At 40.7% G+C, this 27,064-nt stretch overlaps 2 protein-coding genes across 6 annotated transcripts in view; both read right to left on the bottom strand.

Annotated features, from left to right (window-relative positions):
• Window positions 1–20,225, bottom strand: part of slc2a4rg (SLC2A4 regulator) — a 36,218-nt gene extending 15,993 nt beyond the window's left edge. Inside the window, exons 1-2 of one of the 2 annotated variants that reach the window (XM_026153769.1) lie at window positions 19,713–20,225; window positions 16,779–17,014 (exon numbers count right to left, since the gene is read on the bottom strand). In XM_026153769.1, the coding sequence (XP_026009554.1) occupies window positions 16,779–17,014; window positions 19,713–19,982 (506 nt within the window). In that variant the 5' untranslated portion in view covers window positions 19,983–20,225. The remainder of the gene's footprint in view (window positions 1–16,778; window positions 17,015–19,712) is intronic. The other variant, XM_026153770.1, reaches the window with a different exon arrangement.
• A 3,547-nt stretch (window positions 20,226–23,772) lies between these two features.
• Window positions 23,773–27,064, bottom strand: part of LOC113013122 (uncharacterized) — a 43,229-nt gene continuing 39,937 nt past the window's right edge. For all 4 annotated transcript variants that reach the window (XM_026153765.1, XM_026153768.1, XM_026153766.1 and 1 more), the window contains exon 9: window positions 23,773–24,737. In XM_026153765.1, the coding sequence (XP_026009550.1) occupies window positions 24,231–24,737 (507 nt within the window). In that variant the 3' untranslated portion in view covers window positions 23,773–24,230. The remainder of the gene's footprint in view (window positions 24,738–27,064) is intronic.

Below are 27,064 nucleotides of genomic sequence, written 5' to 3'. Positions count from 1 at the left end.
TCATCTGCCTGTGAACTAACTAAGGAGCCTTTAAACATGGTGAAGTGGATGACAGCTGAAAGAGCAACAGCATTGATGTGCCGTAAATCTGTCTGCATCTTCTTATGAGAGGCTTTATTTTGGAGCAAGTCAAACTGGGGATGTCTTTATTTAGTGCCCAGAGTCAGGCAAAGAGAGAACAGCGATTGCTGTCAACAAAGTTGGTCTGTGTGTGGTATATATATATATATATGTATTTGGGAGAGGAGAAGGGTGGGGTTTTGGTTTCCAGGATGTTTACACGAACCATTGAGGCTATCCGTGGTGCATTTATGGCATGCAGTAAATTTAATAGTGACATGATAAACATAGCAGCCCTCCACCCTCCCACACATGAACATGTGTAGGCACATACTATGTGGTAACTCTGGTATTTGTTGAACTATAATGACATAATTTGCAATTGAAGCTCTTAAATTTACAAGCAGTGCCATTGACAACTCTCTTTTATGAGACAGGTAATACATCAGTTGGGAAGTTCTAACTCTATTTTACAGTACTTGCATGTGTGTGTGTTTTGCATCTAGTTTGGTTGAAGCGTTTGGCACACTTAAGTACATGCAGAAACAACACCATTCACTCAATCTCGCTCACACACAACCTCTTACCTTCCTTCCTCCTCAACTTATATTGGCCTTGGCTGGGCCAAAAACACTCCCCTCTGGCAGTAGCACAACACAACCAGCTAAAAATCAACAAGCCAGGCCCAGGCACATACAGGGAGAGGGAGAGAAAGAGACTGCCACTTAAAGCCCAGCCAAGAAGCAGGCAGCAACAACAAGGTGTGATTATGGAAAGGGCGGGGAGGGGGGGGGGGGAGTTCAAGGATGTGTATATTTGTATATTGTGTGCCAAAAACAGTTGCGTTTTAAAGATGACCATTTCACCTAATGTGCACTGCAATAAGCCAGGCAAGAGCGGGCTGTTTCCGTGGGATGATTTTCCAGCTGACTTTTTATTACTTGGATGTGGAAAACATGGGGTTTTTCCAAGTTTCCTAAGGGGACACTTGAGGACTCTGATACTGCCGAGTTACGATTTGGCACCACCAGCCGGTACTATAGTGGGCTCTGTGCTGTTGTTGGGGAGACGACAGGGCCTCCCCACTATATTTAACACATCACCTCTGCTCTAGTTACCATTCCAGTCAAAATCCCTAGGATCTGCCTGGTTTATAGAACGATAGCCCACTTAAGATCCAGGTCAACAGCTACAAAACACATGACTGAAAAAGCGATACACTGTGTATATGGCTGAAGATTTGTCATACTTTATTGGCTTTTCTAAAGTACACCTTTCATCTGAGTTTTTCCCAACCTAATCTGATAATTGCATGTGTATCCAAGGTGCTTCTAGAAGTGTCTCACTACTTGGTAATGCCTTTGGGCAGTTATTTTGAAGCCTCTGTCAAATAATTGGAACAAGGCCAATTATTATATTAGGTTCTCACTTTGACATAAAAACTACGTGTCCCATTAGAGTACTGTACAAATCTATACAAATTCCTGTTGTGGATCAGTAAATATAAATTCATGTCTAAGATAACAACTAGATATGGCTGCTATTACACAGTTAAAACTGCTGTGAACCTCTACTGTCCCTATCTATGATTGGCTCATGTATTTCCCACTTCAACTGTTGATTTGCTCTTTAGAGGGGTAAAACAGATTTCTATTTAGGATTCTCTATCTGCTATTTCTTCTTCATGTAATGCCACTGATGTATCTCACCTGTCTGCCAAAGAATATACTCATTTTATAAAAACTGACTACCAACAATCCCCCTCTTATCTAGGGCTTCTCCTGCATGTCAATGAGACTACATTGATGTATCTATCTTGTTTACCAAGAAAGAAACTGTGCCTCACTTGACTCCAGTTTTAGAAGTTCAAAAAAAAAAAAAGAGGAAGGCAGAGTAGGGCTGTGCGATATGACCAAAATCTCATATCCCGATATAAGAATTCTATCGTCCGATAACGATATAAATCACAAAAATGTAACATTTTCTGTAAATTCTGTGAATCTCGGGCAGCTCGACTTGCGGGAAGTGTTTCCAGCTGCGCGTCATGTAGCTGGAGTCGAGTGTTTTAACAGATGCATGAAACTATACATTTCTAGACATAAGTTGTAGCGGCCGCCGCTTTCTTTGTGAGTATTTATTACACGGCGTGCTGCGGAGAAAAGCCTGTTTTAACGTTTGAGTCTAAGGTTTATTTTTTAGCACCTGGCGGCTCTTTTTTACTTCTCATCCGTAAATAATCTGCTCTTTCACGTGATTCAGTTTATTTTGAAAAGTCTCAACAGGATCTTGAGCTTTATTGTGAAAGGTTTATGTGGAACATAAACAAGCGGACACGCGATGGTGTTATCGTCGTTGTTGCTAACCAAAACGCATAAAAACAGGCGCTTGTCCGTCTGTAGTGTGGTTATATTAAATATAAGAGGAAGAGAGAACTTTAAGAAATTAACATAGCCACTACAGTGACCATCAAAACGATGAAAAAAATATTGCCCTAAACAGTTTATTTTGCGACACCACGAAACAAACGATAGCTTAAAATGAAACGTTAGACGTTTTTATATCGTCATCCGATATATATCGTTATATCGAACAGCCCTAAGGCAGAGGGACAGGGACTTGGCAGTATTTGTAATATTTATCGTTTGTTGTATCACTTCAGTATGACAGGTCCAGTTTTCACTGGAGCAACACACTGCCAACAATAATCTCTGATCTTCCCCTAAGCCCCGGTGGTGGAGGTTTTAAATAGCACTTATCTGTCCAATGTGATCATGTGTTCAACATGATCCCCAAAACAGGCATCAGATAGCTTTTTTGTGCCTGTATGTGCTGTATGTGTGCTGACTTCCTCATATTCAAAGCAGGTGCACGTTCCTTAAATTGGCAGAGGCTTGCGTGTGATTGGCAGTTAGAAAGACAGCAAACACGGCATCACAATCACACGAGTAAAATAAACTTTGAAGCACCTCTCTGTTTGAGTCATCATGGAACCTAACCCTACACATTCAGCATATGCTGACTGGTGTTTTTCCTGTTTTCTTATGAGGTATCGTTACTGAACACAAACAAATCCAAATGCACATGGGGTAGAGAGATATGCACACCAAAAATAAAGGTAATATCTCCGCCTGCATTAGTCATCCTCATGCACACACTCTGTGAAGGAGGCTGACAGGTAAATAGATGGCAGCCACAAAGTGTGTTGCTAACATATTTTTTTCCTCCCTTGCTGTAATAGGTGTTTTCTTTCTTTTTGATTTCAGTCTATTTCAGACTAAGAGGGTTGTAAATGCTGCCCTCAGAAAATGAGGACTGTTGTCTAAAAATGAAGAACATTCAGCAAAATGTCATCTAACTGGGATATTCTGTCCAATGAGGTAACGTTAAGACAATAGAGGCTATTAGAAAAGACCAGGCTTTTGTTGATGTTCCTCTTGCCTGGGGTGCAGCTCGGACAGCTGCCCCTTCCACACCCACACCCACTACTCTCAATCCCACACTCTCGCTGCCCCTCATCATCTTGCCTTGACTCCACAGTATTACGTAATGCCCTCTGTTCATCTTTTTCTGTCTCACTATTTTTGCTGCAGGCAGATGGTAATGATTAGCACACTCTATCCCTGACCCAACACAAGCTGGTGTTAGTGTCCACTCTGCCTCTTTCTAGGCTTCCTGCTTTACACTTCTATGTAAAGGTACTATGCACTGTATGAACTGAATGAATACAATGTAAAAATATGTGAAGTATATAAATATAGAAGTGTGGGTAGGCATTAAGTATGATTATCATTGTGCATGTAACCACACATGTGTGTGTATATTCCTAAGTCCGCCATTATTGTCCATTCAATACACATGTTGCCGCTTACGTAAGTCTCCGAGCTTTGAACCCCCGGAGAGAGAGAGGCTGTCAGACAGGAGCCGTGTCTCTTTAAAGTGGGTTGTGAGTGTGATGGTTATTCAGTGGTGGGACAAAAAGCCCTCTCTTTCTCTCTCTTGATCCTAGAATGCAATCTGTGCCCTTAGGGAGAAGCACAAACAACAGATAGCTTTATTCTGGCAAAATAATACCGGCTAGATGTTGAGAAAAAGGCATGATTCCCTCTGTGGCGGTGGCGATTCACTCAAGATGTCATAAACTACACAACACAGAGGATGATATCTACAAATTTCAGCTGAACTACAAGCTCGCATTGATTCAAACCTCAGTGAATAATGGTTATTTCGTGTCGAGTAACCGCACATCCCATTTCAGGATCACACAGGTGCTTGTGACGAACATGCCTCAGTGAGAAAATGTTGACTCAGCAACAGCACTTAAAAGGATGATGACAAAGTAGATCATGACACACTGCCTGACTTGCATACCATGCTCATAAACTGTGCATGGGGTAATCGTAGGTGATCAGATTTACAGTGCGAGCTTGACACAGTCCAGTGCAACCAGACGCCGAGTGAAGAAGGGTTGAATTTAAACCTCACCTCACCTCGTCAATGAATACAAAAAAAAAAAAAAATCCACAGTCACTTTTCCATAGCCACACTTTAGGGTACTACCACCTCACGTAAGACATTAAATCTGTATTATAGCTGTATATTGCTTATACATGTAATATTATTACAAAGTAATAAATACTACAATTAGTCAGTAGTTTTATTTTTAGACATCTTTATAATAGTGTTAATGTCTCTCATAACTAACTTAGTTCCCTCCAATAACAATGCTGTTGCTAGGGGGAATGTGGGGTATTCACTTCTGGCCTGTGCCCTTATTTTCCTCTAGGAAGTAAACAAGAAAAGACCTTTCTGCCTGAAAACCTCTACTCCTTATCAAAACAAATATGAATCTATATTTGATGTAGTAAGAAGTCATCAGTGCATATCACATGTATGGGTCAAACTAATTTAAACCACCCAGTCACTCAATGTACTCACATTAACTGGCAAAATACTAAGTAAATACTAGAAATGCTACTTAGTGGAAATGGTGAAAAGGCTTTGAATAACGGTCAAGTTCTCTTCCTGAAGAAGTCATGCTTTTATTTTGTTTTAAATTCTTCACTTCTCACTCCTACACTTGCCTACTCCTGAGATTTGTTCGTCTGCCATCACAAGCCAGAGCAGGCCTTTGCCTGGTTTCCTGTGTTTTGCAAAGGCAAACCAAAGCTGTTGCAAAGCCACACTGCTCTACTTACTCCTATAAAGCCAAATATCTGCAGGGCACCGTCAGACAGACAAAGACTCCAGCCAGTAAAATAAACTGACCCCTAAAAAAGATAGGGGTTGTACGAAGCACATCAGTAGAAGCACTCTCGCAAAAAATTTGAAAAAAAAAATAAAAAAATAAAAAAATAACTAAACAAAAATGAATGTGAAGCAAGACGTTAAAAGCAAAAGTATTACCTGGCTTCTAAGTTGAATGTTTGTCTACAGCCTGTTTGCTTACTGTGCAGTAAAAGCAAAGATGTGTTAGGAGTTATGTTTGTCATCTAAGGACGACCTTTGACACAGTTTCGTGGTGGACTGATAAGCATGCACAAAAAAACTAATAATTGTGGATTTAATGTACAACAAAATCCACAATTTCGTGGTAAATGTACAATCACAATAAATGGCTATTCTATTCTATTCTATTCTATTCTATAATGATCATCCTAATTTTTGCGCGACATGTATTTGAACCATTAGCAGAAATACATTTAAAAACTTGCACAGGGATTGGATAACTATCTATAGATTAAATTATAAAAATGGCATGAAAACAGACTCTCATTTTGTTATATATTATTTTGTATTATATGTAACAAAATTTTTTATTTTTTTACTCAACCCAGATCTTCACTGAATATCATCCTACTCTCAGCTCCTCGCTAATCCTGCCAAACTGTACCGGGTAGTGACTAATATAGAGGAAAATGCCATAAACCATATCTTTTGGTAATTTAAGCCTCCCTGTGGAGCTTCTGGCCTTATGACAGTATTGGGAATAAGGTAAGGAAAATGGTCCCTTTATCACTCTGCCACGTCAGGAATGGAATAGTTAATAAGATAAATGGTAGCAATAAGAGCACATCATGGAAACACTAGAGAGATGGTAGTGATGATGATAAAACTGTCACAGATTATTGAAATAATATTAAACCTCACTGCTGGTCCAGCCTCCTAGCTTTTTCTGTTTTGTTTTGTTTTTTAAAACATTTAGCAGCTCACTGAAAAATGAATGTTGGATGTAATATGATGAGGAGTATGACTAGCTGAATGCAAATGCTGGTTCCCCTCTGAGAGTTATGCATTTTCCAATAAGGATAGGCCGAGTGGTTGGTCAGACTAGGACAGACTCGTTCTCTCACACAGACAAACAAACAGATGGGAGAACTTGCCCCGATGGAGCTCTGGCCCAGTGAAAGTCATGCTTTGTGCAAGCAAGATGTCTTTCTGTCAGACATTCAGATCTTTTTCATCCAAGTCTCTGGCGTCTCAGACTCGGACACACATGCACACACATAATTTCTAGAACTACATATGGGAATTGTGCATTAATGACAAACATTAGCAGGCTTCAAGGCATAAAAATTTTAACATCTACAATTCCATGACAACTTTAACTTTTGGCTTTTATTTTTACCTTATAATTGTGTAAAAATCTTTACTTTAATCTTTACTCCTACACATTACAACTTCCTGCACATAGTGCTTTTATTTTTTATTTTTATATTTCCATGCATATTATTTATTTTTTCTTTTTGGTAATTTTACTATACAATTACTTCAGTATCTTCTTGAGGATGTCACTTCCTTGACAGCAAGCAAAAAGCATAAAACACAAATGTTCAGGTTCTATAGAAACCTTAGTTTTTATATAAAATTTACACCAAGCATATGGTTTCCTCTCTTTTCTCTCTCTGTTGTTTACTCATGGGCCAACTGTGGTGAAAAAATATAGTGTGAAACATATTGATCATTGTTTTGAATCTTGGCCCAAGCCAGGTCACGGCAATTCGGACAGAGCAAAAGGTGTTAGACAAGAGACTTGTGATCAGCCCAGTCTTGTCCTCTAAAGAGGTTGCAAGCAAGATAGATTTGATGAAAAATGCTGAGCTTGGAGAGACTTCACCATTGGATCTATCATATATGAACCAAAAAATAAGAAAAAAAAAAGTTCAGTTTCAGATAAAAGCCAGAGTTGAAAATCCAGCAAATCTGAAAAGAAAGACTAACAGGAATATGAAAATCTCTCAGTATTTCTGTGCTTCGGAACAGCTATGAAAGTTCTACAGGTTAGTCAGGAAGTGATCGGTGCTGTACTTTACACCTCACTGAACAGCTTCACACACTCACTGCTTTGTGCAGTGGCATGTTGGTGCTGGAAGCCACTAAGATTAAGAGGGGTTACTTTCTGCATCTCCACAGGCCGGAAATCTCCACATTATCTTGGCAGCAGTCAGGAGTCCAGTCACTGTGTTCCTGAGAGTACTCAGCTAAAAAGTAAATAAATAAATGCTTATAACCATCTTCATGTGTTATTAATAGCAACTAAAATTAAATTCAAGTAAAGCAAAATACTATTGTAGTTATAAAACAAACAAACAAAACTTGGAAATATGGGCTGTGTGAAGTGCTTTCTCTTCAATAGGACTGATAAGATTTAGCTAGCACAAAGACAAAAAAAAAGGGTGTGTGGAAAAAAAAATCAATCCAGTCAAGTGGAGAGCACAGATCCCAAGTTAGCAGGTGAAAAAGCAAACAATATGCACATAAAGCACCACTTCTTTTCCCTTCTATTTCTCTGTTACACACAACCCACACACATACATTTATCAAACATTAATATGGAAACATCTGTGTATCATGTGGCTAAATCATGGAGTCATCTATAATTTGACTTTGTGCATATAACTGACTTGTGTGTAAATACTGCTGAATAGCTTAGCAGGGGAGAGCAAACAGTGTGACGCATGAAGCAATAACCAGGAGGTGAGAGGACAACAGCCTTACTGGCAGATCAGTGCTAAATGAAACCTGACTACCTCACTGTGGCTACAGAATGAAAGCGATTGTGTGTGTGTGTGTGTGTGTGTGTGTGTGTGTGTGTGTGTGTGTGTGCACATCTGTGCATGTTGATGAGATAAAGAGAAAAATAGGGGGGTGAAAAAGGAAAACACACATCTGTTCACATGTTGCTTGACTGCTCATCTTGTCCACCAGCATGAGGATAAGTGATTATCAAAGCCTGTATACTGTAGTTCTTTTGTTCAGGATGCACATGTCTACACACACTTAAGGATACACACAAAGCGTAGGGGGTTTCTAGAAGCTTGTGAGGATTTGGGCCCACTGGTTTTTTGGAGTCTGGGCGTGGTAGCTTTTATAATCTGTTTATCTAAGCCCTAATCTTTGAAAATTATTTTGAAGAGAAGACTTACAGTCTATGTAGTGCTTCCAGGTATTTTCTTCCCATTTTGATGTATTGAATTGCAGTTCCTGGCACTTTGCGAAGTCAGTGCCAACACAAAAACGACTGAAATGCCAGTAGCCCAGTACAACTGAATTTTTGACTAAACCAAAAGACGGGGCTGTCAAAGTCGTTTACTACAAGTGAGATCACGTTCACCTGACATTTTTCAGGACACTACCCGAAATAAGCTTTTTCCATGTCCTGCATACTACCAAACTGAGATGCAGATAGCCAGTGTAACAAAGAAGAGACAGGAAAAAAGAAGAGGAAAATTTTCTGACATTATGTGTAGAAATTTCTGCTCTAAGTTCAGTAATGGCCAAAAGCTATCAAGAAAAAGCATCATAAGGACACACCATTTTAGTTAAACAGATAAAGAAATGTTAAATAAGCATCCTGCCAAGGAAAAAGGGGGGTGCTAATACAAAAGTACCACAAAGAATATCAGCCAACATATGGATTTTTTACAAATATTTTTATTTCCTAAAAACTTATCAGCAGTGACATCACCAAACCCAAAAACCATTATCAGTAATTTAAACAAATATAAGACCCCCCCCCCTCTGCACAGGGCAAAGTACGCAGTAAGAGTCCATCAAACTTTTAAGTTTGCAGTACTGTCTGAATTTCACTCCTTGTTGTCAGCAGAACGAGATGACTTCGATAGAGTTGTGTGTGTATTTATAAGTGTTGTGATTTGAAACAAGGGAAAGGAAAACCCATGAATGTGGCTTGCTGTCAGCCATCCTGGAGCTGGTTTTGGATGCCATTTGCAAATGCACCGAAGCATTACGCAGCATACTCAGAACATTTTCATTTTCCTGCTGTGTTGTGCCAATCTATCTTTCACAGGAAGGAGTAGTAAAATTGGCATATTTAGCTTTGCCATTGGATTTTTACAATTTAAATGTATAATACTGTCAGACTATATGCTTTGGAGGAAAAAAACAAAAAAACTTTTAACCTTGCACACCAGTAAACACATTTTCTACTCAAAATCACTCCTTGGCTTTTGAGTCTGCAAATCTGCAACTGCAATGCCAACAAAAACAATGTGAAAATTCCAGTGATGAGTGTGCCATCGTTTCCACACCTTATGGTTGGTGGTTTGATCCCTGGTCTGCATGCCAAATATCCTTGGGAAAGTTGCTCTCAGACACATCCATCAGAGAATAAATGTGTGTGAACGTTAGATAGAAACCACTTAAATGGAAAAAGCACCGAAAAAAGTGCTTGTATGAATGGGTAAATGAGGCAGGTTGTGTAAAGAGCTTTGGTAGTGTAGCTCAGGTAGAGTAGAAAACTGCTAAATAAGAACCAGTCCATTTACCAATTACGTTATTAAGGGTGTTTTCACACTTATAGATCATTTCCTCTGGGGGAGAATCAGCTCAGGAGTTGGTAAACTCTTCTTTTCACAGAGAGAAAACTCCAAGCGATCCAAAATGTGGCACTACAAACCATGTGAGAATGTCTGGTACGCTTACTGGCCAGATATGTGAGGGGAGGGAGCAACCAAAGTAAATACGAGAGGAAGGTGCTGTGGTCTGAACAAGTGGATAACATGAAGAATTTACTCTTAACATTCGTATTTACCTGGTAATATTGTGCAGGTTTTATACGATACACAATCAATAGTGCTCTGCTAGCTCAAAAAACTTGCAGCATATACTGAGTCAGATTGAGGTCGGATCATAAACAAACCTCTCTGGAGCCTGTTTGAAAGCAGGCTGAGACCACCTTGTCCAAAGAATTTTAGTAAAACTGTTTTGGTCCATATCCGACTGTGTATTCACATCTACAAAAGCAAAACTGCACAAAGAGAGAAAACAAATGAGCGTTTGACTTGATTTGATCTCTCTGACTGTCTGTGTTTGTTTCTTTATCTGTTAATTCCTCCTACGCCATCAGGAGTTGCGAGACCAAGTGCATCTTAAATCTCTGGGGGTTGTTATCTATGTCAGATATTACGTAATCATCATGTTGCCTAGAAATGGTAAATGGCCTGTATTTGTATAGCGCTTTTCTAGTCCCTAAGGACCCCAAAGTGCTTCACACTACATTCAGTCATTCACCCATTCACACACACACATTTACACACTGGCGATGGCAAGCTACATTGTAGTCACAGCTGCCCTGGGGCGCACTGACAGAGGCGAGGCTGCCGGACACTGGCGCCACCGGGCCCTCTGACCACCACCAGTAGGCAAACATGGGGTTAGTATCTTGCCCAGGGATATTTGGCATGCCGCCAGGAGGCAGCCTGGGATCGAACCACCGACCTTCAAATTAGTGGCTGACCTGCTCTGCCACCTGAGCTACAGCCACCCTATAACATGATAGCAACATGATAAAAAAAACTTTATCAATCTACAGCACATTACAAAAGGATCCAATTGTCCATATAAGCTGATGGATACATTATAATCCCATGATGCTGCCGAATAACAACAAAACAATGGGCTAAAATCATATTTCATTTTATTTTTTTACATTTAGACACTAATAACAACTTAGAAAAGCACTCTTACCATTTTCTTTCACAGCCAACAGCAAATGTAGACCAAACAGTGCTGCAGTATGGTATGCACATACCAGTAATTGTAATCTGGTGCAATTACGGGGGAAACAAGTAAATAAATTAGTTACAAATAAAAATATTGGGTTGCATCCAAATACATTATGTCCCATGCAACGCTTCTGTGAGAATACAGAAGCTATTCTTTTTTTGTTGCATTTTCTATTGGCCCTTTTGCAAATCACGCGGGTGAGCAAAGGCCTGGGACAAACATCAGTGCAAGAAAGCATTCAAGAACCTGTCTCTACATTGATGCAGTGTCCACTTATTCCACAATGGTGATATATCTTTTTGCATTTTGTTTCTGATTCCGCCCGCATGTCAAAATGCATTACTTGAACCAACCCGAGTCTGTCATGCGAGTAACCAGCTGACCATGTCAAGGCAGGTGGCCATGTCTTGGGACAAGAATGTCTTTCAGAGCTTCAAATTCCAACCAAAATAAGGAAAGGCCTCTGACATTACTGTACAGAGTAAAGCGTTTTTTGTTTCTTCCAGCAGAAACTACCTCTCTCCAGCCTGCAGATGATTTGTTTTTGCTTTACACTCCTCTCTGTTGATTTGAACTGGTGGGAGTCTATGTGCAAGTAGTGTGGGCCACATAGACATTAGGATGCAGAGATCTAAATGATCGAAAGTATGGCTGCACCTGACTAAGAGTTGATAGGAACAATAACAGTTGTGACAAACCTTATGCTTGTATGGCAAAAAATTGAAGATGTCTTAATAAAGCTGGAATAAACACTAACATAAAAGGGATTTATTTCTGAAAAAAAAAAATAACAGAATGATAAATAATCTGTAAAACTTCAAAAGTAACCTTCCCAACACTGCAACAGAGAATGTTAATGACTCAAGAGGGAAGGATATCGAGGGAATGATAACAGTTGTTTAGATAAAGCAAAGTTAAGGGAAGGATATAATGACACACAGGAAAGAGAAAGGTGGCAGTTGTCGGTGGGTAGGAGGGGATTGCACAGCTGGTGGTTGGTATAAAGAATTGGGCAGAAGGACAGAGAGACTGACTGAGGAGAAGGAGAGATAGTTGACTTTGGAATCTTTAAACGCTGCTGAGGCAGAACAGGAGGCGTTATGTAAGCATCTATTAGTGTGTGTGAGCAAGCGATAAAGCATTTTTCTGCAGCCTTGCCAGAGCTGCGCAATGAGAGTTTCCTTCCCTCGTGATAAGCATTTCTTTCCCTGTCCTTAAGGCATCTTGCCCGAGGACACTATAAAAACTGACATATACACTAGCGAACACGAAAAAGCAATCCAGGCCTTTTAACTGAACATGTATCCAACACATAATATAGAGAGCAGTGTTTTTACAACAGAGCGCTGTTTGCAGAAAACATTCCTGCATGCCTCCTACGCTCCTCCTCACTTATGAAACTGAAATGAAATTTTGCCTCTCTTCTTCACCGCATATCAGGAGATGATTAATGTCTCATTAGAGCTCTGTACACATACACACACAGTGCAGATTCCCCCCATTAGTCTGCGCTTCTTCCAGAGACCTTTATTAGTATTAAAGAAGGAGTGATTCAGAGACAGCCACAAAGGTGCACCCTGAAAACTTTTTACTTTGATAGTAGATCCTCATTCCTCCGTGCCCCTCCAAATCAGTAGACAGTAAAGCTGCATAGTTAGATGATAAGCTGTCTGCTACAATCCTCTGGGGTTATAAATCACCTATGTAGCTCATAACCCAGATCCTGAGGCTGACCTAGCAGACATTCCAGATGCCTGCTTGCGTCCTGATCTGACCCTCCCCACTTGCATGACTCCATTCATTGAAGATGACCTTTAACCCCTGCCTATCAGTGCAAGAGGTTTAACCTCTTGTACTCTGGAGGGAAGAAAGGAGGCTACAAGCAAGGATGAAAATGTACCTTCTAATTCAGAAGGGATTTTTCAGACATTGATTTTATGAAAAAACAAACATTTTTAACATACAATTACCATTTAAAGTCCTAATTATAAATGAAATCATGTTTGATTGCCATATTTTGAAAAAATAACAACAGTACTATTCACCATTAACCAAATTTAGCAACAGATGCAGCTGAACCAGCACAGCGAGTTTGTTTGGCCCAAAGACAGGGCAGATATCTTTTTTAGCTTTTTAATAGTAGGACTGACTTTTAAGTGTGGACGTATTTCGTTTTTCAGCATAGTGCTGAGAAAGATGTGATTAAAAATTGTCACCCTGTCTGCAAAAGACAGGAAGGAAATCCCTTCACAAGTACTTCCCACTATTTAAAAAGAATCAAAAATGGGAAATATGACAGTTTGCCAGTCTGACTTGTTAGCACATTGCCAGCGATATAAACTGAAGCCATCTTTGTAACCAACACTACATGTTGTACTGGTGCTGCATGTGTAATGTGTGTTTTTTATGTGTTTTAACAGCACTGCAATAATACTGATAACGGTCGTCACTTTCCTCACTTTAACACTGACATTACGGTAATTTTTTTTAATCTCAAATCTGGAAACCCTAAAGTGTCATTTCAAGGCAACTATGCAACTATATCTCCCTCAATCAGGACGAAATGTCAGCACCCTGAATGTGGGTTAGACACCTCCACACTACAGTGGGGGTGGGTTAGATGTTCCTCTGACCTTCAACAATCACCAGTAATGTCTCCTTTGGGAGAAGTGTATTGGTAATGAGGTGGATGAAGGGGGATTGAGAGGTGATGAACTACATTCTGCCTGCTCGCCAGACCTAAAACCTGCTGGTGATTCTTATACAGACTGAGTCAGAGGCCGGTCAGTAATTATGTTAAAAACAGACCTGTTTTTCCCTCCTGGTGTCTTGTTTATGCTGATTCTATGTTTTCCATTCATGTTACCCTACTGTGGTAACGGTGTACCTGACCAAGGACCGATAAGAGAAAAGCTTTTCATATCGCAACAAAACAGCCCCGCCCCTTCACTTCTTAGAGCTCTTTTAATGTTCATTCAAACTGGTCTTTGTTCTGTTATCAGGGTACTAGATCTCACACTGATGACTACTGACAGGTTGACGTGGTATACTTAGGATGTGGGTGAAAGGGAGACTTTGCAGAGCGAACATAAAAAAGAGAGTTAAAAGGAGACACACACACTAAGACCGCAGCTGACAAGACAGGTGGGAATGTTTAAAAATGTGCTGCAGTTTGACTATGTTTAGATGACCATAACCATTTGTGCCCAAGTAAATGTGCTGATTCTTCCTCTTCCTTCCTGCAAGATCTTTGTCCAGGCTTGTCTAAGGAATAGTGACCTACTTTGCGGCATTTGCAAAATAACAAGACAAGGTGTAAAAGTATCAAGTCGTATTGAAGAAACAATATGCAACTGACAAAGCAGTTAATATAAAACACACAGAGGACTGAGTGACATCTTTAAAGTAAGTTCTTTTTAAACACAGTTAATCCTGTCCCACACTGACGGTATTACTCAAGTCGGTGGAGAACCAATGAAAATAAATGGCTTTGTTGACATAATCTAACACAAGGCAAAGAGTGCTACAAATGCACTGGGGGTTACACCCACATAGACAACTACCACTTTCCAACTGTGGCCAACACTAGCAGAAAAAACAGGTACCTTACACTGCAGCGCAGTGCTGTTACTTTGTGAAGGTCAAAGCCAGATTTGTCAAAACCAAATTACTGTGAGTGGGTTTGTGTGGCAATAAGAGTTCCCTTTTAAAGTGCTCTTATAATTTGTGATGAATACCACATGCATGCACATCTGGGTAACAGAGAGAGCTGAGATGAGCCAAGAAAATCAAACAAGCATTATGAGCTCTCCTACTAGAATCAGTACAAAATTCATTTTACGTAGAGATATATGTATTAGCTACCAAACAATAAAATATTGATAATTTCATATTACCAATATTATCTTGAGAGCTGGAAGTTCAAGTTTCAATACTTTCTTATGTTTTATAGAGCAAACAACTAATGAATCAATCACAGACCTAGTTTAAATCCAAATATGAATAATGACTAGGTAAACAATTTCATGGAGAGAGAGAGAAAGGAGATTCTATCACCAGCAAAACCAGTTGGAGCAGAGTAGAGACTAGAAGTTACTCCGAAAGGTCAATGGAGCAACAAAGAGGCCTCGCTAATATCACTGCGCAGTTATATAATGTTATGCAACCTCTTTTAGCCACTGCATAGTGTCAACCCAGACTATGTTCTTGTGCCTTGTGGAGATAAAAAGAAACATAAATGTTTCTAAACTGAACAGATCAGTAAAAAAAAGAAGAAGAAGAAGAAGAAGAAGAAGAAGAAGAAGAAGAAGAAGAAGAAAAGAAAAAAGAGCCATTTTGTCTTTGTTTAACACTATCATCCTGGTTTTTAACGCACGCTCAGTCTTGCATGTTCCCAGGAGACACTCCCTCACATCATACATGACCAGCAGCACGTGAAATTCATGTGATGATGAGAGAAGGACGGAAAACAGTAAACGTGCGCTGTGCAAACCCCCAGACCCATACAAAAACGATGCCTGCTTACTATTTGTACCGATGAATGTTATTACATTTGCAGAAATTATCATACAGAACCTCTTAAAGAATTGTGACATTTGCATATAAACATATTCAACAAGAAGGTGCTCAGTTTTTATACAGCTAACAGGTATTTCAGCGTGAAAGTGCAGTCTGACAGGCAAACAGTTTTTGGACACGGACAATAACCCCAGCAGTTGTATAAAAAGAAGGAAAATGCTCTTAGGCACCACCTACAGCCTCTCCCAGTCCGCTTTAACTGTTACATAATCACTTTAGTGCAGTAGGCTTGTCTCAGGGTGCACGTTCTGCATGTATGTTTAACGAAGACCAATCACAGAAGGCTCTGGGCAGGAATACTCATGTGTCTCTGTGTGAAAATAGTGTGAAACAACTGGAGGAAAAGCAAACTGCAATGCACATGAAACATCTAATAAAATACACTCACTCGCACACACAGCAAAGGTGCATTTTACTGCCTGACATACAGTGAACACATCACCCTGATATATCCACTAGCCCGTCAAGAGAGGGTCAACAAAGATGGCATTGAGCTTAGGTGCAATCAATACATTTAGACATGCGAGTAGTAAAAAAAAAAACTTTCCGAAATCTAGATAGTGGAGTTATCAGCGAAATGCACTGTCACTATTTCATGCAGTCTCCTTTTCACTTGGTCAAGCGCTTGAGCAATCCTGGCCCTCATAAAGCTTTGGCTCTTTTAAGACGAGTTTCGAAACCATTCTGGATGAAATACCAAACATGCAGTCAGTTAACCAGCACGCCCCCACACCATTCATGCCCAAACCACTGTACAGTTTTAGCCAGATGTCGAAGCATTGGCAAGGAACAGAAGTCCAGAGCTGTGCATGAAAACTGCCTGCAACACTTTTATCACCACATATTCAGTGCCAAACTAGTAGTGGGATAGGGGCTTAATAGAGATAAGAGCACAAAATCTGGTTTGATTGTTTACAATGTGCTGCATAAATCTATAGCTACAATCTATTCACATATGCCCAAGCTTGTGAATGAATGCAAAGATAAAAGTAGGAAACACATCAGATAACTATATTTCTTGAAGTTCTCTTTCATGCAACAAGGAACACTAGAGAAAAGAAAACCAAAGATTCACCAAGTGTCCATGACTATAGATGACATCAGCCTCTCCATACCTGTTTCTGGGGACAGGGATGTGGGATGATGAGAGGGAATATCTCTCTGTCTGTGGTAGGATCTGCCCTTGCGCTACTCTGAAGTTGTTGGTCAGGTCTGGCTGCTTCCCAGGGTTTCTGATGTCCAAATGCATAAAGCCACCTGGCAACTGCCCGTTTACACCCAGGCAGTGAGTGGGGCTTGCCCTTTTCAGGATCCCTGTGGAACCTGTGTCTTTTTGGTCCAACAGGCCATTCTAGAAAATGCAGCAAGAAAAAATTACAGTGAGTTTATCTCTGTTACAATCAGGCCTCGATTAAAAACATTAAGTCTAGCAATACCATTAAGTTCTTATTTAACTGAGCATAAGATTACTGTTTTTCTCTAATTATATATATATATATATATATATATATATATATATATACACACACATATACTAGGGCTGCCACAAACGATTATTTTGATAGTCGACTAGTCACCGATTATTTTTGCGATTAGTCGACTAATCAGATCATCATCCATTGGACGTAAAACTACAGCTTATTGCACCAGCAGCATCTGCTCTTATATAACTATCATTAGCTTACAGCTTTAAGTGTTTAAGGTCTGTGCTAACTAAAAATAAAGACAAGATGATAGTTTATTAAATTTTAATGAAATTTGCAGATTGTTTCGGTGAAGTTTAATAAACTCCTTGCTATCTAAAATATAACAGGACACTGGAGTATATTCTGGAGCATCTCACACTTCTGATAATCTGTTGTCTGCTTGACGTTTATTCAGCTGTGTAAAAACTATAACTTTAATCTCAGACAAACTGATTTACTCAGGAACAAATAAAATACTAAAAAAAAGCCAAACAATAACATTTTAAGTTATCTAAGTGACTCATATATATTTAACCTGAGTAGCGAAAGACGGTGGTGGGTTTGAAAACGATTTGCGGGGAGTCCGGTGTTCTCACGGCGCTAGTGAGCCTAGCCCCCGGCTCGCTAACGAGCTAGTGGGTAACAGATGTCTCCGAAAACGTCGGAGCGCTTTTGAAAATATGTAGTCTTGATAAACTGAGCAGATATTTGAAGTTTACACAGCTACATTCTCGCCTGAAAATATGTTAAACGTTTATTTTGTGACCCAGAAAGAATAATAAGAGTAACATTAAAACTAACTAGCTGCCGCCATTGTTGGAAACTGCGCTGGGCCGCGCTATGAATTCTGGGACACAGCTGCTTCTTCTGCTTCTTCTTCTTCTTCTTCTTCGGGGTTTAACGGTAGCTGACATCCTTGTACATGCAATGCTGCCATCTTCTGTTTCAGTCCGTTATTACACTCTTAAATCCTGCCACTTATTCCTGCGTCTTTTGTGATCTTACAAAGCTTCAAATGACGCGTCGACTATTAAATCAGTCGTCGACGATTTTGATAATCGACGTAATCGTGACTAGTCGACAAATCGTGGCAGCCCTAATATATACAAGCCAGGGTATGGTGTTTTTTAGTGTAACCGTTTGCCTTAAATAGCATCTTCTTTAATTTTTCCTTCCTCTCACTTAATAAACCCAAGGTTATTGTCCTCTCCACTGGACATGAACGCTACTGAACCAACCAGAACAGAAGCAATCCTGGGTTAGAATATGGTTATCATTTCTGTTCCTGCCACCTAAATTACAAAACAACACAAATCTAGAAAAGTAGCTGTGTAAATCTGTTAAATACACATAACTGCCAGGTCCAGTGTCCAGTTTTGTGTATTCTGCGATGCAAATGGAAACTCTATTGAATATTACATGATAATATATGAAAATAACTAGCACGTACAGTGTAAAAGTAACTATATGCCTCATTGTGTTATCTATATAACTGATTAACCACTAACTTTATAAAATGTTACAAATATACTTTGGCAGTCCAGAACTGCTTTCCACATGCTTTTTTCAGATTTAAAAAAGTTTTTAAATCTGAGGTGACAGAAATAAGGGCATGGCCACGCACACCAGACCTCTGGGATTGTCCTATAGTGTCTGCCACTGGGATGCAGAGTATCCATTGGGTTTTGTGGGTTATGGGGTGGGGCTCCTGTGGCTCTGGCTTGTTCTGCTGGGACAATCAGATTGCGATCTTGGGAATTTGGTAGCAGGGTGCACTATCCTGCTAAAGAGAGGCTGCTGCAACCGGGGAGGGCCCATACTGTTACGGGGTGTGCTTGGTCTGCAAAAATGCTCCAGCCGGCAACAAGTGTCAGAGCCGCATTCATATGAATGGCAGGACCCAGTATTTCCCAGCAGTGTTACATTGTGAGGAGATTATTTTGATAAGTTGATGTCGTGGTTTTAATATCGTGAGTAACTGGCATATTTATTATGAGATTTATTTGCTGTCTGCATAAAGGCTCACAAATTAAATACAGGCACACACAATGCAAGTACAAGGCCGACGCAAACAACAACAACAACAACAACAATATATCACGTGTCTTTACTGTTAAGTCCGTGGCGTATGTGTAGTTATAGTCGGGCCTTCCCATGTCGCCAGGAAGCCCAAACTGTAGCTTCACCCTTAAGTTATGGGGGAGGGGGGTTGGGCTTGTAGTTTGACGTCCCTGCCCCCTTTTCTGTAAACTTTGCAAAGAGTGAGCCGCCATTAAAAGCGGTTACAGTACGATGGAGTTAATAATGATAGGAACGGGCAGGAATTGAAATAACGGGCGCTTAAAAGTTATTTAAAAATAACGACACAGTAGTGACGTATAAGCCTCACAGTCGCAACCGTTAAAACGTAATAACAGCACATGAAAATGGCGTAAAATGTCAAAACTTTGAAGTCACACAGCTTGCAGACACGCTAACATTACGTGGGCGATATTATCTTGAGCGGTAACTCGGGTATATGAAGGGACTTTACCGGCTAATGGAGTCGTGCGCACACGCGTAAAACATCTCAACTGCACTTACTTTTTCCACGTCGTGCAACAGCCGACCACCCAGAGACAGCCCGTTCCCTTTTAGAGGGGTCCTCTCGCTTTTAATCTCCGCCGCCAAGCCGCCGTCCATTACGTTTTTGTACGGCACGGCCCCGTTTGTGTACGCCGACATGGAACCGGTTTTTTCCACCGAAGGGACCCGGGTGTCGCGGAGCACCGAGCGGCCGGTCCGACAGTTAAAGTCCGCACCGCCAGCTCCTGTCCCAACCGACGACTTCTCCACAATATATTTGGACTCCATATTCAGACAAGGCGAGCAGGAGAAAGAAAACCAGCTTTCTAGAAATTTTAGTGCAAATTGCTGGAGTCAGATACATTTATTAGGATTGTCGTAAGTTGATGGGAACTGTCTGTGTCTTTACTTATATCCTAGCCTACATGTAAAGTTTTCTACCACTGCCGCCGCCGCTGCCCCAAAAAGCCGCCCGGTCAGGAGGATAAAAGATTGTTTTGCCTCTTTCCTCCAAACGGCTGCCACGCCCCCTCTGCTCCACTCCTATTGGTGCTCTGCATATATAAACATTACATTCTGGCACGCGTCCACCGCAAAGCTGCAGGTGATTGGCTAGTTTCACTCTGTCAATAACATTTTTTTCGAAGCTAAGTACTGTGGGTGGAAGAGAGAGAGGGGCGTGTTCTCAGTTTACCGGCCGGTGTCTGTCGACGCTGAGCCGGTCTGCGAGGGAGGCGAGGTCGAGAGAGTACAGGAAAAACAGCGTGCAGGCCTCAGCGGCTAACTGCGCATTTATAATTTTGCAATTCAAATAGCACTTTAGCGAGTTGCAAACTATTACACCTGAACTTCTCATTGTAGGCGAGTTATTATAGAAAAAATGCATACACTGCTTTCTCCTTTTAAGTGACTTGGCCTGCATTAATGGGGAAATGTATGCTAATTCAAAAGTTAGCATTTTGGAAAACTAACACCGTCCGGACACAGTAGCATGAAACACTGCAACTCACTGCAGTAAATAAGGTCATTTGCAGAAGCAAGGTACAGATTTATGGTGATTAATTCAAATCTGCGTAAGCTTGACTTGCACTGCATTGCACGAGAGGTTTCAGGTCATATTCCTCTATTTTTATATGTCGTCCATGTGTCTGCTTCCTTTTTATAAAATGCCTTTTGAGTGTGGTCGGAAAGAAAAAAAAAGATTTCAGCAACCTTTCTTCATTCAGCATAGCTCCTGTTATTGAACGACACAGTACACCTCCCAGCTGTTCCTGCTGTATTGCTTAATTTCTCACACAAAAAAGCATTTTCTTGTAAGCTGCACTTTCAAATGAGAGGCCGCTGCAGAGCAGGAACCAGGTGTAGTTTGAAAGCTGTCACAAAGCAATGAAACTACAGGCAAAACAAACACTTTCTGATGTGCCACTTTATTAGAAAAGTAAAAACTCACTTTAATATTTTATGAAGGTTAATATAAAACATTACAATCTTCTGCATACAGTATCTGCACTGTCACACTATATTTTAATATATGAATTATTTTGAAACTAAAACCTGTGCTTTAGGAACATACAACATTGGCTACAGCTGTCACAGCAGTATTGGCCCATATTTATATAAGAAGACAATTAAGAAACAGGGTCTGTATCTGCATGGAAAGCATGAAAGATTTTGCATCCACAAAGTACAATGTGTCTGTGACAACCATCTCTTTTTTTTCAACAAATGTATACTGTATGTTACATTGCAACAACATCAGAACAGCAACAGTGTATTTTACACATTTACATCATCATACTGTATTTGTGCAATGAACATCTGTCTCGATGTGTGTATAACAACCAAACATATCCATCAGTGCTTTTTTTTCCTCTCGGGATAAAGGAAATGTGACACATTAGGTGACAGCCAAAGAAAAAGGATTAAGTGCGATAGCGGCTTCCAGCCGGCATTGTTTAAGGGAAGCTTCAGCGGAGCTTGTTAAGCGTCTCAGCTGTTGGCCATTTCTCACATTAGATAATAGTTGAGCCGAGGGTGCATTGTTGATATCGGACTGGGGTTGGCGTGACCCACACCCTCTGCCCTCTTCCTCAACTTCCATTTCGCTCCCAGTCCCTCAGAATAGCACATCAAACACCTCACCTGCACAGCGAGGGAGGAAGGTGAAGCTAAGGAAAAAGAGGTCTGTATTATAGAATGAACACAGCTGGAAAAGGGAGCATTATGCAAGAGCTGACCAAATGTAAGCAAAATGTGCTTCCTCCCCTAAACTGGAGAAGCACATGGTTGAATGTTGCTCTCTGTGCACACACTAGAGGAGAAAGAGGAGGAGTGTCCTGTGGGTCTGTGTCCATTTGCAGTGAGCCTCATCCAGCTTTATACTGCGTGTGCACCCTCACCCCCCACCCCCTCAACATGACACTTTCTTGCTCCCCCAGAGCAGAGAATAAACACAGCTCTACCCTAAACTCCCAGCGGCTCCTCCCTGTTAGCTCTCTTGCTCTGCTCCTCCAAGTTGTTGCTTTGGAAAAACTGCTTTGAGTCACATGGCAAAAAAGAAAAACAAAAGTACAACAGAAAAGATTAACAAACAAGATCAGTTATGTACCACAATATTTTTCATCTCGATATATTAAAGCATGCACTTTTTTTTGACCAAGCAGGAAATATTGCACCAACAACATAAACATACTGTTTTTATGGCAGTGGTATGAGCTATTCAACCAATAGAATTGTCAGTAGGTAAGAAAAAATAAACAGTGCATTAAAATACAGAGTGCATTTGTTTTTACATACTTTCTGACATTATTAATTTAATTTACTAACCTTACTAAACCTGTCTTCTCTCTGCATTTGGTCTCACAGTGAGATCAAATACATCTTATTACTCTCAGCCAGCGAGCAAGTTTGTATCCCTCTTCACTTCATATCTTTATGCCCATTTATTAAGCCTCAAATATTTTGTTTTTTTCCCCTCTGTTCCTTTTTTTTCTTCAATGTTTCCCCACAGCTACATGGGAAAGACATTGTTTATAATGGAAGCAAACTCAGGACAGAGGCTGGAGACATGGGTGGGGAGAGGGGCAAACTTCCAAAAGACACTCGCTGGTCATTTTTATGCCCAGCTCTTTATTTTCCTTGGAATCCAAGACTTCTGTTGCTATTTCAACCACAAGACTTAAATCTGGTAAGCTACCGGGAGCTCTGGGTTTAACTTAAGTCCAGAAAACGAATCAGAGCTGTGCTTTTTACGGCACAATAATGCACAAATAAGCCCAGCAGTCCTGCAGCTGTCCAGCGCTAAATTACAATGGTCATAAAATCAGATGTTTACAGTGCCCAAAAGATATGACATTAACTGCGCATGATGAAGCATCCTGTATTATTTTGGACACTCTTTCACTTCCTTTTTTTTTTTGAAAATATTTTTCTCTCTGTATTCACAATAATACTGTAAAAGTCTTGCATTGTGAAATCTATCATCCATATCACTCTTGGGAGATTCTTGCACAAGCCATTCAATACCCCTGACCTGATCACTTTTCCCTGCATCACTGCCAAATATGTGTGCATGTGTGTGTGTGTGTGTGTGTTGGGGTGTGTCAACATGCCTCTAGCTACAGATGTCAAATTTAGGTGGATTTTTAGCTAATCTCTTCATTCAAGTGGAGGTTACACTATCGAGCCAAACATATGCGTCGTGATTATTAAGTGGGCTATTACCAAAAACTGCTAAAAAGCTTGGGTTGGATCATTTCTGAGGACAACATCCTTCACATTTAAACAGGTCTACAAATCATAAGCCAGTATTTGGACACAACACCTCAATCGCGTCTTCCAGGCAACAGGTCGGCGCACAATGAAAACCTGTTTCGAGTGTTTATTTTAGGGAGAGATAGCACCGCAAATCTCTGTGACATCCATGTGCTTAAGAGGAGGCGTGTACATGTGTGTTTGTGTGTGTATACTGTGGACAATACGTTACAGTGTGCCTCACATTCCTTGTACAATATAGCCAGTTTCACTGCTACTACTATTTTTATCTGTTTTTAGTTGCACAATGCATGCACATTTCTTTATATTATATTTTATCATACTCAGGACAGAGTATAATATATATATATAAGTGTGTTCTTCTGAGGTTGTGAGTTACACCACATATGCTTTAAAGAGTTTTCATATAAAAATAAAGATATTATGGAAAATGTTGCACAAACAGGTGACTATGGTGAGTGACACAGCAGATTGAAGATCTCTATCCCAGTTTTATTTGTTTGTTTGTTTGTTTTTTCAAATGATTTTAGTCCATATTTGGGCTGGACTAGGCTTAGGCTGGTTCTTAAGTACAGACCAATCAAAGGAAGTCTGAACCTGGATAAAGACCCTGTTTGTACCTGATTTCAACACAAAATGGATCCTCATGTTGTTTTACTATAGAGGGCCTTGTGTCTATGTACAGCAACCTGTTGTTCTGTAAACAGGAAAATCTCCAGACTCTATACCAGTGGGTTCTGGGCCCTTTTGCCTGTCAGTCAGCTACAGGCCTGTGACATACATCTCCATGCCATCATTGAAAGTAAAGATGGTGGTAGTGCTGTTGCCCCCTTGTTTCACATCACTGATGGTCTCATAGAAGTTTTCCCCACCAGGCAGGCCTCTAGTAGGAAGGGTGCTTGGTCCTGAGGCCTGAGGTGCTGCTGGTGTTGCCTGCTGCTGCTGCTGCTGCTTCTTTCTCTTCAGAGTGGCACTACCCCCAGCTGTGCTGTTATTGGTTCCCCCTTGCTCACGTTTCCGGTGTGGGTCGATAGTCGCGTATGCAGGGTCTGACTCAGCCACTGGGGAAGACCAGGACCTGTCTCCTACAGGCTCGTAGCAGGGTTCCTCCTGCGAACGTGCTTGGCTCTGGACTCCCCTACCTCGGCCCCGAGAACCCATGTTTCCTCTATCTCCACCAAAGGATCGTGGGAGGGTCTTGGCTCCATTGTGTTCCATAGGAGGTTTCTTTTTCTGGGTTTTACATACGATAGAGTAGGTGTCTGCAATCTGAGAACACACACAGTAGGAGAAGGAAGATGTTGTTAGTTAATAACGCTGCACTACAACTCTATCCTGTAGTCCACTGATGACAGCTCCTTAAATAGAAGCTATGTGTTGGTGAAAGTCCGTAACCACACTTGCACTGGCATTTAAATAGTCACCTCTTTCCCAGTTCCTGAGTTATCTATATGTAGCTCCAATATTTTTGTAATTACCCGTTTTTGTCCACTTCTGTATGCATTCCAGATATAAAGGTATAATTTGTGAATAAGTCGTTTTGTATATACTACAGGCTCAGACAAATAATAATTGTCCGAGCCTGGACTGTGTACGTATGCAACAGTTTGTGTATGTGTTGACAGAGCTCTGTGCTGTGACCTGACCTATTTTTTTTTTTTTTTTACAGGGCAGGATAAGAAAGAGTAAACTATGTTATCAGTCCGTTAAGTTCTAGGCCGAGAGGCAGCATTAACTGTGCAGTGGACGAACCTGTTAAAGTTTCACCACGACTGCTTTGGCAACAGAAGTATAATGTGAAAGAGCTGGATCACAGCCAACTTGCAAAAAAAAATGTAAAAAAAATAAAAAAGCTTTGTGCTCATTAATGGACTTTGTTCTCGTCTTATTTGCTTATGTGCATTTTTTTTTTCGTGCTCTGCATGTGCGTGCAGCATGACTGCATATGCAGTATGAGTGAGCTCATACTGCATATGCAGATGTCCGAATGAGAAAATCGGACATCTAGAATTTGCCACTTAAGGCCATGTGTGAGGTCTTATGCAATTTTGACACAGAAATACCAGAGGTCACGACACTGGTTTATCAGAATTCCCCACAATAGAAGCATAAGAGCAGAGGATTGTGGGACATGGTCTTGTTTACCTTCCGTGTTCACACCCAGGCCAGCAGCTCTGATCTACTGGCCCTGAGAAACACTGGCTATGCAAACTCTTGTGTCCACCCCCACACACAAACACACACACAAAGACATGTACACGCTTACACGCGGAGCAAGATTAGTCTTGTTTTTGTGCACTCCCAAACAACTGAAACCTGAGAACACAGAGACAGTGCTCTTTGTGCGTGTGCTCACCTTGCATTTATATGTCTTACATATTTACCGTCCCTTTGAAATACACTTTAAGTGTAAATCACTTTCACTGTCTGTAAATCTTTCTCTCTCTCCTCTGTTTGTTGGTTCTATCTCTGAGAGATTTCAAGCGATGCACACTCCCTCCCCCCACAAATCTCTCTTTTGTGACCTTTTTGGATAAACAAAGACCCTAGCGTATGGTGTAAGTGTGTGCAGCCAATGTGGTGTGTGTGTGTGTGTGCCTGTGTGTGTGTATGTGCAAGCGTATGCACACGTGTGCACACAGAATTTGCAGCTCTGCTGCAGAGGAAGGAAGTCACAAGATGATGGGGATTTCAAAACTGGGCTTCGTATCTGCAGCTGTTGAGGAAGCCTGCACATTGTATGTTTTCTTTTCTCCTTCCTCACCCAGTACTCCTTTTTGTTATGTTTCTGGCATTGCTTGAACACTCTGCTTAGACCGAGGCTTCGCTAAGTCACAAATTAATTTTCTGCATTTGCTGATTTGCAGTGGAAACAGCCATATGCATGATGCATCTGTGTGTGATCAACTTTATGAATAGCAGATATGGCGCAAGTTTCCAAACAGTCTTCTAGCAGTTGATATTCATCTGGTAAGACATGTTTCATGCAATGCGATTGGTTGGGGAAGGCAGCGCCTCCTAATAGCCACAAATGGAGTGGAGCAGAAGAAGAGAGCGCCAGAAAAGAGGAGGAGATTTAGTCGGGAGTGGAAATCCAACACCTTTCGACGATTGCAACTGACAAACTCTAGAGGATACAAAGTATATCGGCATGTTAGGGCAACTGAAAACAGAAAAACAGCCGCTAAAAAGAGAGAAAAGTCTGTAAAAGACAAAAAAAAGAAAAAGAGATAGCAGGATGCATTCAAGGCCAGCTGCTCTGTGTATCAGTCTGATTTGCAAAAAGAGGAGTTAAAGTGAAGCCAAACAGTTGAGACGTAACCTCTTCGTCTCCACATACAGCATTCAACAGCATTGTGTGGCTCAACACAGGCGTAGACAAGAAACTTAGCAGTAGCTTTAAACTTGTCAGGACTGCTGCTCTACTGTTCTGAACATGCCTACAGATAGACAATATGGATACAACCATACTTTATTTTAGTTCATCCTTTTTTCCTCATCCTTAATGCAAGAAAGTTTTATTTTGTTGTCAAAATTAAGAAACTATTACTGCACAGAAACTATCCCTGGCCTGTTGAAGATGATAGAAAAGATTG

The sequence above is a fragment of the Astatotilapia calliptera genome, chromosome 20 (genome assembly GCF_900246225.1).
Source record: "Astatotilapia calliptera chromosome 20, fAstCal1.2, whole genome shotgun sequence".
NCBI lineage: Eukaryota > Metazoa > Chordata > Actinopteri > Cichliformes > Cichlidae > Astatotilapia > Astatotilapia calliptera.
This window is presented reverse-complemented; position numbering and strand designations above follow the sequence as displayed.